Source organism: Podarcis vaucheri (genome assembly GCF_965113315.1).
Source record: "Podarcis vaucheri genome assembly, chromosome: 4".
Taxonomy (NCBI): Eukaryota; Metazoa; Chordata; class Lepidosauria; order Squamata; family Lacertidae; genus Podarcis; species Podarcis vaucheri.
Window position 1 is genome coordinate 76,136,019 of NC_138762.1, and position 13,712 is coordinate 76,149,730.

The following is a 13,712-nucleotide window of genomic DNA, read 5'->3' on the forward strand; positions in this document are numbered from 1 at the left end:
ATGTAAGTCAATAGGGCTTCCCTGAAATGCCTCCTGTATAACACAAACATATGAATCTCCTTTACACATCAAATAAAGCAGTACTGGCTTTCTCTAAAAGCTGTTATTCTGTTTTAATTGGAGAACCAATTCTGGGTTGTGTATGAAAATACACCTGGACATATGCAAACAAGCACTACAGCATCATTAGTCCTAATTGGTAATTCATTAAAACTGTGGGTAAGATGCTATGCAAGTCCTCTAAGACTATCTAGAGTATATAACACTAATTACTGGAAATGTGAAAAGGACAGGAGTGTCTGGTGGTGAGGAAGTACCAGCACGATATTATGTTGGGATATTTGGGATACATAGGTACCAAAGGACAAAAAAAACTATTTTTTTTATGACTGCAGTAGCATGGATAACTTATAAAAAGTATTAGAAGAAGAAAAAATACCACCAGCACCTATGTGATTAAAAGAATGGTATATTGAAGTGTTGGAATTTGCTCTGAGTGCTCACTGGAAGGACAGATCCTGAAGCTGAGACTCCAATACTCTGGCCACCTCATGAGAAGAGAAGACTCCCTGGAAAAGACCCTGATGTTGGGAAAGATGGAGGGCACAAGGAGAAGGGGACGACAGAGGATGAGATGGTTGGATAGTGTTCTCAAAGCTACCAGCATAAGTTTGACCAAACTGCGGGAGGCAGTGGAAGACAGGAGTGCCTGGCATGCTCTGGTCCATGAGGTCACGAAGAGTCGGACACGACTAAACAACAACAACACATTGAAGTGTTGGAATTTGCTACATTAAGCAAGACTACTTGGATCCTATGGGTCAGGCTATGCACTGAGTCCATGGGAAGGAAAAGGGTCTCACTGACCTCATTTTTTCCTACAGGAGGGATCCAGTACCTAGGCTTCTACAACAAATGTAGAACACACATACCAGGTCAGTGTGTGACCTGACATTCAGTTTGTGATTTTAGCCACATTGTTCTGAAATCAAATGACCAGTGAGGATCAAAAGTCGGGCATGCCAGGTTAATGCATCCGGGCAGCAGAATGGGCACTGAACCAACTTATAAGGTGGTTCTCCGTAAGAGTAATGTTTTTATTTATTTATTGAATTTGATAGTCACTTTATCTTGCCCAAAGCGATGTACTACCAGCCACACAAAAACCCCAACAACCCACATACATAATAAAATTCAATAAAAACATATAACTGTAACATCCACGAAACAGTAGAACCGGTATTAAAAATACTACAAGCCCATGAATACATGGACAAATAAATAAGGCAGCAACACACACACACACACACACACACACACACACACACACACACACGATCTGCAGGGGCTTCACTGAGTTGTGGGGATGCTGTTGCCTCCTCAGCCCTGCTGAAATGGCAAGGCAGGCTTCTCTTTGCACCAGCCTTATTCTGGCACAGTAACCAGACCCACATTGGGCCCAATGAGAACAACTGGGTCAGCTAAGGATCAAATGCCCATTGAAAGGCTTCTTATAGGGCTTTCTGTTAGCAACCATAGCAGGATGATGGCAGGGTGGAAGAGGATCCCAGCGAGGGGTATAGCTGGAAGTGGGACACACCAGGACAAGCAGGGGAGGGGGAAGGAAATACTCACAGGGTGACGGAGGATAGCGAGGGGCTTGGGGTCAATGCATAGGACCCATCAGCAGAGCTGGGGGGGGGTCTGTCTCCATGACCATGGCAGGCTTTGAGGTGTAGGGGTCAGCAAGATTGGAGCTCTAGGAGGCTGAGGCAGGCCAGGGCCACAGCCCAGCTTCCTAGCTGGCCAGGTGGGGCTCGCTAGCTCTGGGAGGAGGTGTGTGATTCCTCAGCTCAGAACAGGGGAGGGCCACCTGCCTCGTTAAGTCCAGGTGCTGCAATCAGCCTGCAAAGGGATTTGCAGAGGGAAGCAGAGCTGGCTTGCTGTGTCTGCTCAGCTGCTCATGTTGATTGACCTTTGCTTGGATGTTCCTGGGCCTCTGTGGAACTGTGCTTTGGGTTTGATTCTGGACTGTATCCTGACTGCTGGACTACTTGGATTGACCCTGGACTGAGTTTCCTGACCCTTTGGGCTTTGCTTGTGTGGATTTGAACTTTGGATTTGACATACTGGCTTGCTGCCAGGGAGGCCAGGGGTTCAGGACCCACTATTGGGAAGATGTCCCCAATATCAATGGGTTAATCAATGGATCAATCAATCAAAATACCACCAGCCATATTTCCGTCTGCCCGTTTAGGGTGGACAGAAGGGGAAACTGAGCATATTTCTGCAGGTGACCAGGGGGATGCTAACCAGGACAGATTTAGCCCATCCAACTCCCACACCTTCAAGAGAGACACAAAAGGGGAATTGGGTTGCCCTATAGGTCTTTTTCAACTGGCAGAATGCAAACACACTTGTTGCTCACCCAGATCTCTGGACCTACATTAAGTTAATAATAAAGTTACCGTTTATATGACCAGAAATTCATTCATTTTCTTAAAGTATAAATTCATTTTAATAGCTATTCTATTTATATTCCCAAATGTGCTTAATACCTACATTAATAATTATCTAAATTGGCCAAGCTTTTCCATGTGAATTTTACAATTTGATTCTATTACGTGGCTGTAAGAAGAGGTTTAATTTTATTTTGTAAGTATCATTGGTACCTAAATTTAATAATCGATCGCACCTTGCCTCATCATGCCCTGCTGAATTACATTTTTCCTACTTGTGGATTAATCATTAACCAAATCTTCTCTTGTGTGTTATGTGATAATTTCCCTAACACCTTATAAATTTATTTTTGTTTCATTTGTCTCCACATTTTACAATTAATCAAGTCTTACCTCATGAATTTTGCCTCATGAAATTTCTGTATAATCTAATAAAACACCCTTTTGAAATATACATGGTTTCTTCTTCTTCTTCTTTACAATTTGCTGTTAGAGCTCTCCACGTTCTGCAATTACTCGAATCTTATTTTATGAACTTAAGCTGATAAATTACTCTTAATGGGCAATATCTAACATGGACGTGATGGGATTTCCCTTTCCTCTCCTCTTTTCTGCAGCCCCCGCTTCTGCTCTTGGGAGATTTTGGGGGTGTGAGGAAATGCAGCAGAGATTCGAGGAGGGAATGAAGTCCTGCTTGCATTAGAAGGTTCATTGCACAACACTCTGACACTGTCAGATGTCATACAATATGTTTCACATTTTTCTTACAGTGTACACCACATTGCGTTTCATTTATATAAACCATTTTGTTGCTTTCAAAGTGTCTGGCATGCCTGATACATTAAGTTCATAAGTCAAAGGCCAGGGTCCCAAGCAATGTGGGTGATGTTTTTCTTGTGCACTGTGGCTTTTCGCTTTTGCCTTCAGCCATCATAGGTAAAGGACCCCTGACCATTAGGTCCAGTCGTGGCCGACTCTGGGGTTGCGGTGAACATCTTGCTCTATAGGCTGAGGGAGCCGGCGTACAGCTTCCAGGCCATGTGGCCAGCATGACTAAGCCACTTCTGGCAAACCAGAGCGGTGCACGGAAACGCCGTTTACCTTTCTGCCGGAGCAGTACCTATTCATCTACTTGCACTTTGATGTGCTTTCGAACTGGTAGGTTGGCAGGAGCAGGGACCGAGCAACAGGAGCTCACCCCATCACGGGGATTCGAACCAATGACCTACTGATCGGCAAGTCCTAGGCTCTGTGGTTTAACCCACAGTGCCACCCGTGTCCCCTCAACCATCCTACCCCACCCCAAAATAAACCAGGGCATCCAGAGTGACTGGGTTTCCAATTATTTCAAGTCCATCCCCAACCCACACACCACCTTGTTGTTCTTTTTCATTGTTCTGGAGTGCCTTTGATAGCTACTGCCTTGAGGCATCAAAATGGGATATAAATAGAAAATAATCAGGTGCAATTCAGTTCATCAAAAGTGCTGTATTCCACAGGCGTTTCTAAGCACAAAGAGCATTTGAAAATATAGATTATCTGCTTTTATACACCTCACTGGCGTTCATATTTGAATCCCTATTTAAAATGCATGACTGGTTGCTGACTTCTTAAAAAAACCCACAACTATATTAATTGACATTTCTTTATCTTCTCTTCCATTTATTTCACTTCTCTTTTCTATACCATGATATATTTTGCATTAAACTCACACAAAGTGACTCATTGAAAATCCTACCACACTTGGAAATATTCTCTCTTCTTTAGGGAAAAGGCTATAAGTCTAATTGCTTGTTTTTATTGAAGAAATATAGTCTTGTTCCACACAGCCAGGGAAAAAAAAATCCCTTGCAGCACAGTCCAGCTTATGTTTGTTTACTCAAAAGCAAATCTCACTGTGTCCAGCAGGGCTAATGGGACACTTAAGGGAACACAGACACTTAACGAAACACAGGATTACAGCCATAGGGAACAGGAAATTAATGAAAATCCAGTTGTTTTCAAAGGGCCTCACTTGTTATTTTGACCTTTAAAGATATTGTGCTCTTAGCTGTGCATACAGTACTACACTGACACCTGGTGACATAAACCAAGCAGTACAACTAATCATTAGCAGAGCAAAAAAAGAGAATGGGATCATTCTGAAAGCTGGCTGTTTTGTGTTGCTTACACCCAATGGAATGTTTCCCCAGAAATTGGTTTTTGAAACGCACCTTAAATGCATAAGTGGTTTTTTTTGTAATCCAAATAATTTTTATTGATCTTCATGTAAATACAAGAACAACATATAACTACAGTAACTTGGAGAATGTCCAGTGGTACATTCTTATTAAGTTTCATATGCTGTACAGAGTACACAAGCAATATGTTTATTTATGCATTGTCAATTCAAGTATCCTCTCCACAGAGATTCTTGTGTTATGGGCAGAATAAAAGTATATTCTGTCTCATTTATAAAGGAAAAGAATGGAAGCCAGGTCTTGCCAAAAGTGTCTGTCTCTGAAGTGCCTTTAATTACCCTTCTATGGCGAGTAAGGCCTTCTGATAGAACTGCAATCCAAATATTATTTACGCAGGTTTCAATGAGGATTTCTATAGGTTGTTTCCAGTATCGGGCTATTCTTTATTGGGCTGCATTTAAGGTTATTATTTAAATTTGAGTCTAAGAATAACAAGGCTAGAGCTAAATTGGGGGGAAGGGATTGATGAGCAATTTTGAAAATAATCTGAAATACCTTTTCCCAAAAAGAGTATACCAACATACATGAAAATATGAGCCTATCTCTCTGCAGCTGTTCCAGCATAAGGGAGAGATGGTAGTGTTTATTTTGGCTAGACATGATGGATTCCAGGGCCAGCAAAATATAATTTTGAGAAAGCCTCCTGCAAATGAGCAGAGATTGTTTGTAGGGACGGGTTGTGCCAAATTGATTGCCATTTATTATCTGCAATTATGATCCCCAAGTTTCTTCTCCATACTGTCCGGAGACCTCCTGTATCACCTGCATATTGTTCTAAAAGAATGCTATAAATTAAAAACACAGCTCCTTTTATGCCATATCTTGATTTGTTACATGGAGACTCAAATGACGTAAGAGAATGAAGGAGTTCCAAGTAGCTTGCAAATATGCACAACTGAATAGACTGAAAGCAGGTTAACTGGTTTGCTGTGGAACAAGTTTTGAGATGTCATAATTGCTGTTTGACAATTACAAGCCAAAGAAACCTTTCTGGGTGATGGTTGTGTGGTTCTTTAGATCCTAACTAAAGAGAACGAGGGAGCAGGCAGAGAAGGGGAATGAAGCATGCATTCCAATTCAAAGAGGATACAACTAATTTATTTATTTATTTATTTATTTATTTATTTAAATTAAGTAACGGGACAAAGAGAACTGCATATATATATATATATATATATATATATATATATATATATATATAGTTTTAACTTGTCTATCTTTTAATGCATTATATGTTTTAGAAATGCTATACAGTGGTACCTCGAGTTACAAATACCTCAGGTTACAAACACTTCAGGTTACAAAGTCCGCTAACCTGGAAGAGTTACCTCAAGTTGAGAACTTTGCCTCAGGATGAGAATGGAAATTGTGTGCTGGCAGTGCGGCGGCAGCAAGAGGCCCCATTAGCAAAAGCACACCTCTAGTTAAAAACAGTTTCAGGTTAAGAACGGACCTCCAGAACGAATTAAGTTCATAACTAGAGGTTCCACTGTATTGTATTTATATGATTAATTACATCATAGCTTATGAAACTAGAGAATTCCCCTCCAATAGCAGAGGCATAGGAGCTAGCCATGTGACTTTGGTGCTTGGCAGAAAATCAAATGGCCCTCGGTTTAGCACCTGGTTCAGATCCTCTGTACGACCTTTGCCTTTTCTGCCAATATGCAACGTATTTAATGTTTTATCCCTTACCCAAAAAATCAAACTAAAACATCAAAAATAAAACACAGCTTAAAGTTTAAACTGAAGCAATAAAATGATGAAATGTCAAACTCCTTCCTCCCCAAATTCTCACCTGAATGATATTGATGTTATTTGGCACCAGAAATATAAAAGAGAGGGCATCGCACAAATCTTTCTGAGGAAGGAGTTCCAAAACCTAAATGTCACTGCCACAAGGTCCAGTCTCCAGTTGCCATCTGCCTAATGCCTGATGGCACAGAGGAAAGCTTCTGTTGAAAATTATAGCATATGGTCAGGTTGATATGGAAAAAGGCGGATCTTTGGATAGCCTGACCATTGAAGGCTTTTGTAAGTCAATGCCTGCACTCTGAATCGAGCCCAGAAAAAGACCTAGAAGCCAGATTTTTAAGCACTTGGAATGTTGTGGTCAGATCAGCAAGTCTCAGTTAATAATCTAGCCATTTGATTCTGCATCAAATGCTTCAAAGACAGTCCTATGTCTAAGAGTTAGATAACTGTAATGGTTACCAAAGAATGGAAGAAGGTAGCAAAATTAGTAGCCCTTAGTTCTAACCCATGCTCAGTTGGATTTCTCCTGAGTTTTCCTCCATCTTTGCACCATCCCAGCCATAGCTGTCAACTTTTTCCTTTTTTAAGGGAAATTCCCTTATTCCGAATAGGATTCCTCGCAAGAAAAGGGAAAAGTTGACAGCTATGATCCCAGCTGTTTTATCATGCCAAGCTCCCTAGGAAGAGGGTTGGGATCTAGTCAGTGGGAGTTGGTCTTTGATCATCATTTCCTTAACCCATTGATCAATCAGGACTTCATCAGGAGTGACAACTCTGCCAACTGGAAATTCTCCCAAAGGTCCCCAAGAGACCATCAATTTGCCTCTGGGAGAAGAGCAGCCTAACTGGTCCTCTTCTGCAGAGGTTTGGAGGTCCTATGCCTCTAAATCTTACCAAATAGTAATTTATCAGTGAAAAAGAAATTGTTAATATGTCCCACCCCCCACTGGCATTTCAGCTGGCTGAGAACACTAAATCAAGTGTTATAGGCCATCATGTCACTAGAGCCCAACTAACTTTAGTATAGTCTCATTGTTTTCATGGCAGCCATGGAGTCCTGAGCTATTCCTAACAAAGGAGCTCAATATGGATGTTGAAGTACTCCAGTACCACACTCTAAGAGATCCCTCCCCTCCACCAGGTCCAAAATTATCTCTGCCAGCTCAGACAATGTATCTGTTGGCCAGCAGGTTGGGCAGTAGGCCGGGGCAATATATCGATATATCATCCAAAACCAGTTTGAAGTCCATATTGTGAGGCCAGTTTCTTAATATTTGACTTGGCAATATATTGTGGATCATGTTGTGCATGTGTGAGCTTGCTATGCAAAAATCACAATGCAGGGGAAACCATGGAGCCAGCCAATGCCTCTACATAGCTCCATCCCTATTTCAGACATTGTGATATATCCGTATATAGTGATTTTTAGCTGGTGATATATTGTGATGTTGAAAGCCAGATATCGCCCAGCCCTAATGGGCAGCATACCAATGGATGGCAGCACATCCTGTCTTGGGTACCCAAGTATCAGTTGTATGAGCTCAAAAGTTGGGCTTTTTCCAATAGAAGACATGGAGAAGAAGATGGAATCCCTTTAAACCACAGCAACAATGATGATTCACTTTCCTACCATTATGCTGGCATTTGCAAGGATAAGTGCTTCACAAAAACTAGGCTGCTGTTTATTGGAGTTATTTAAGTATCTCAATATACAGTCCAGAGTTATATGGACTTTCCTACCCTGTCTGTTGGAATATATGAGATGTCAAATAATTTGACTCCTTGATCTAAGCCAAGATTTATGATTGCATGCTGAGAGATAATGGGAATTATTTTGCCAACGGATCTTTCAGCATTGGGGAAAATGTGTAACCACAGCTAACATTATGGAAACTCACTTTATTATTAGGTAGTTCCCTGTAGAATGGTAACGTGATTTATTCTGCTCATTCTAGGCTTGTGTGGGAGAGACGATTTATTTCCAGAGTTTGTGACCTGGGGACAAGCTGCCCAGCATAAAACGAAATAGCACTTCCAAAATTTAGCTGCAGGTGTTGCTATTGGCTGTGAACCATGTTATTGTTCAAACTTTAAGAGCTCCATTCGATCAGGTGTTGAAAGCTCTTTATGCCTAGCATGACGCATCCATGAAATTGAAATATTAACAGCTTTTCTTCTAACACTGGATTTTACTATGCAAGGTTGTGTTAGCAGTGAACTAAGACGGGCCGAGTTCAATTAGTAACCAATTGCCTTTAGTGAAACAGCTGGGTTATACAAGCAGGGAAATAAAACCCAACCCTTAAAACAAAACAAAAAACCCACACCATATAGGCTATGGATACAGCTAGACTACTTGTTTATTGAACATTAATCCTGATTTGTTTGCTGGGGGATAAGAGGACATTGGCTATTTGATGAGAATTCATTGCGATTTGTTTGTGGGGAGGTTAGATAATGCTGCATCAAAGTGTTATCCCACACTTTTAAGTGCATTTTCCCGTCACTTGCTTTTTGAAAAACGTCTGATCTTTGGGGGAAGTGGCTTAGTTGCACGCAATTGTTCTGATAATCTTAATGCATGAAAAGGTTAATACCATAGAGCAAGCTGTCCTGCCAGGCTTAGCTTACCTTGGGAGGGACCAAGTAATCAAGCTTTCGATCCCTCAATCTACCTGAGAAGCTCAGCCTCTGAAGCAGCTAAACTGGGCAGATTTTCAGTAAGCCAAACATGTAGTCTTTTCCTATGTGAAGGGAAGAGGAAAGTTTTGGAACTCACAAGGGCATATATTAAAGGTCTAAACAGCCTAGATTTCCACGCTTTAGTTTGCTGCATGTGGTACATGGGGTGTTAGAGAATGGCTTCGATTGGCCAGCTAAACCAGGGGAGGGTAGCTGATGGATCTCAAACCCTCAGTGAGTCAAGGACTTCCTCTGCATACAAAGATAGGCTCTGGCAGATTGAGTGGATGAGACCAATAGTGGATCCAACAATCAATAAGGTGGTTTCTGCACATACTGTAGAGGGAAGTGAGGGGCAAATGGGGCTTGCCAACATGGGAAGGTGGCTTCTAAGAAAAGAAAAAATCAGATCTTAAACTTCTGCTGCCTTGCAGAATATCTTCAGGAAAAGAAAGGGCTAGGGAGTAAACCCTACCCAAATCCAGAATGGGTGGTGCCTTGTATGCCTCTTTCCAGCAATTCCTGCAGCTAAGCTGAAGCCATATGTATTGTTCTGCTTTGCTTTGGACCACATCAGTGAAGCTGATTAGAACGGCAGAATTACTGCATGCAGGTGCCTAACCTAGGTGTGTCTGGGAGCCTGTTGTCATCCACAAATCACTTCCTGAGTCTTTATCTGCATACGTTGGGCTGATTCAATACAAATTAATTCCAGTTGCTCAGCACCTCATTAACAAAATAAACTTGAGTGTTTTCAAACAAAAACAAATGGCTAAAAAGTAAAATGCATTACAGCCCATTCCTCACACCTGGGTGACTTTCAGCACACCAGATCTATTCCTTGAATCAGGGATCTGTGAATCCAGGGATGCAAACTGCTTCTTAAGGCAAATCATTTTCTGCCTGCTACCTGTTTAGAGGGTTTTGTTTATCCTGGCTTGCAGCCCAGAAGTTGGACCTGACGGTCTTTTAGCCTTTTCCATCTCATATGATTCTACAAGGCTGTTCCCGATTTGTTCATCCATGCTTAATAATGGGTTCTGAGCTCCTCTGCCCAAGCCACTTCAAATGGGCCCTGTGTTAATTCAGTTATCTGAGAAGGACTTGTGGATCAATTTGCAAAGCTGCTACAGGAGTTTTCTGTCTGGCTAGATGGGCTGCTTTTTGCTAAAATTCTTGCACAATGGATCTTTCCCTTCCTCTGTTCCCTCTGACTGCCAGGGGCTGGGCAGAGAAGGAGGAGTGGTGCTGACTGCCTCCCCATCCTGACTCTTCCAGGCAGGAGGAAGAAGAGAAAAACAGTGTAGATTTACAACAGTGGTTTGCAGGAGGTCACAGCTCAGAGGCAGATGAGGGGGAAAGCTGGGAAATAATGGGAGAAGAGGAGCAGAGACAGAGCAGCAGCTGGCTGACAAGTTGTCACTAGAAAGCATTCCAGACCCACCATCTCCCAGAACCTGGCGAGCCTTAAAAATAGGAGAGCAAAGTGGTCAAAGACAGAGGCCACTTAGCGGCACCCATAGAGGAGATGATGAGGATGACAAATGAGCAAGTAGAAGAGAAGGCTGAATGGAGATTCACTTGGGACAACACCATTATCCAAGAGGCTGGGTTCTATAGCCTCTCTCTGTAAAGTTTGAAATAAAAAAGGACTATAAGAAACTTTTCCTTCTCTTTATACATCCCTGGGCAACCAGCCGGGAGCTGCTGACAGCACCCTGACACTGACCCCCTGTTCGTTCACACACACACAGAGGAAAACTTTCTCCAGAGGACTGAAAGGAAGCTACCAAATAATATGTCTTATGAGGTTGCATTGGGAGGGAGAAACTAACCAAAACTGAGTAGGAGGAATTCGCCTTTCAGTACATTATATGAATAATACTTTAAAAAGGGAGGAGGATTCTTAACCTGGCCACTTTTCTGTTGGAAGGAAAATGCAGATGGATTTGGAATGCATTTCTGATATGGGTTGGGGGCCCAGCTCTTATTTGTTGACAAATGTGCTTCTAATTTCCAAGACGTTGCAGTGAAGAGGGCCTACTCCAATGCTTCTCGTGTATCCTTGAAAAATCACCCTGTAGGTCACTGTATTCTGCAGATGAGTTTCTCCTGAAAGTCCTCAAAATATGAGAAGCCCACTCCACAATATTTCAGAGCAGAGATTTCAGTATGACTACCCCTTTTGTGTGGAACAGCATCCCTGTCAAGATAAGACAGGTGTCCACTATCTGGCTTTGAATTTTTTGGTCCATCCGCCTTTTCTATCAGAATGAAAAGGTCTCAGTCTTTGGTGTTCATTTTGGGTTTTTTTTGTTTTTTGTTTTTTTTAAAACATCTTGGGGGAGGAAGTTGTACTGTTTATAAAACTATTTTTAGCTGGTTTTATTATACGTTAGTAAATCATCTTGAGACAAATATAAAAGGAGATTCATAAATTAATGTGATGATGACGAATCTCCCCCCTGCAGCCTGCTGTGGCAGATACACTGTCCCTGAACATCTAAGTTTTAAGATGGTACCCTCTGCTGATGAAAGGCATCCCTCAGCTGAAGAAGGATGAAGACTATTTTTCGTGTTCTACCCTGAACCCCAGTCCACTGAAAATCTACTCTGGAGGATTGGGGATTCTTCCTGGCAGAGTTTCAGGGGTGGCAGAGGGCTGCAGTTGGAGCAGGAATTTCCCAACTATCCCACCCGCTCAGTTCCACTAACATACGCCTTCTGTCAGTGGGGTGGACTGTCATGTGACAAAGGTATTTGAGAGCAGAAGCAGTAAAGGAGTCTAGAAATGTTGTGAAATGCTGAAAAGCTGCAGAATCATTTAGCATGCTGAATCACTGTGACTCATCTTGGGGATGACTCATTATCTGTATAAGTATTGTATCTGCTTGCAGGTAGACTCAATGCCTCACTCAGTGTCTGTGTGTGTCTCTGTGTCTCAGTCTCAGTGCGTGGTGGAGCCTGTGCTCAATGGAAACTCTGTGTATGCTCTGAAGCTAGCTTACTCTTCTGTTCACTGTGCTGTTATTTGCAAACAAGTTTATTTTAACTCAGTAAAGCTTTTATTCTTTTACTGAAGAAGACTCTGCATTATTAATTTACACTGCGCATCAGGGACATCCAATGGATGCCACCCTCTGTTCTTAGATGTCATGGTTATACCTACATATATAGCTAAAGATGTATCTTCTGTGAATTAATCCTAATCCCTTTTAAATCCATCTAATTTAATGCATGTTATCACATCGGTGATAGTGAACTGCAGAAGTTAACTAACTATACAATCTGTCTTGTCCTTAAACTACTACCTATCAACTTCCTTATGTACCCAAATTCTAGTATTATGACAGAGGGATTAAAATGTCTCAGCTATTCACTCTCTTCTCACTCCATAGTTTTATAGATCTCCATAGTATCAGTCATCTTGTTTCCCAAACTAAAAATCACTCGGACATCTTAACTTTTCACGCAAGGGAAGATGGTCTAGCCTTGTGATCATTTCAGTTGACCTTTTCTGTATCTTCCCCAGCTTTCCAACAGTTTTTGAGATAGGGAAGCCAAAGTGTACTATTAAAAAGTCTAAATGCACCCATTTTATAAAATGTGTATATTTTTATTATGTTGCAAACAGCACAATCTTATTATGCATGTCTACTCAAAGGTTAGTCTCGCTGAGTTCAATGATGCACTACTATATATAATTATAGCCTTACCATTTTATTTTCGTACTATTTACTGATTGCCCAGTGTCTCGTATACAATCCAATTTCTACTACAGGTTGTAGTCAGCCTGAACCAAAACACATTGGTCTCTATGTACGCCTCTGATCATGCACATTGGTTACTAAAACAAAAAGAAAATATGGACACAGCCATAGGATATATCCATTACAGAAAATTAAAGGGAAAGAAAGCACTCACTTCCAATGTCTGGCCGCAGCTTTTTATCATATTCTCTCAGCAACTTGTTTAACAACAGTGTCACGTCAGTGTCATGCGTTTTTGGAGACATTACCCATTTTTGGTTTGTCGTGAAATCTTCAAAGTCATCCTCTTCAACCTTTCTTGAGCTGCAATTCAAAACAAAACCATAGGACAGTGTCACATGAGGAAGGGCAGTGCAATGCCTCTATTTCCTCCATAATTCATTCTTTTCATGGGGGAGCATTCAGAGTTATTTGTTTTTCCCATTAAAAAAAGGGGGGGGGGAATCAAATGATGTGCTAACTGCCACAGATGAAAGTCTAAGTAGGACACTCTAATGGAAAATAATTGAATAGTCTTCTATCATTACTTCTCACTAGATCGTGAATCTAGGTACAAATGCCACTTTTTTTCTATATCAGTGTGATGAGCTATTTTGTGTAGTTTTTAACTTGCGGTAGCAGCCTAAGGTGGTGGAAGAACAACCTGCAGAACTTCACATCTGGCTTCTTTAACACACGCTTCTTCATCTCTTGCCCAGGAAGAAAGTGAAAGAGGAAGGATTAGTTATTTTAATATTTCCTGATCGTGTCACCTTGTTAAAAAGTCATTATATATCCTCAGCATTTTGGAGTTCAGGTATTTAATG

General features: G+C 41.5%; 1 protein-coding gene across 2 annotated transcripts in view; it reads right to left on the reverse strand.

Moving 5' to 3' along the window:
• Window positions 1-13,712, reverse strand: part of GABRG3 (gamma-aminobutyric acid type A receptor subunit gamma3) — a 294,933-nt gene that overhangs the window by 271,004 nt on the left and 10,217 nt on the right. For both annotated transcript variants that reach the window (XM_082220126.1, XM_082220125.1), the window contains exon 2: window positions 13,061-13,209. In XM_082220126.1, coding sequence (XP_082076252.1) covers window positions 13,061-13,209 — 149 coding nt within the window. The remainder of the gene's footprint in view (window positions 1-13,060; window positions 13,210-13,712) is intronic.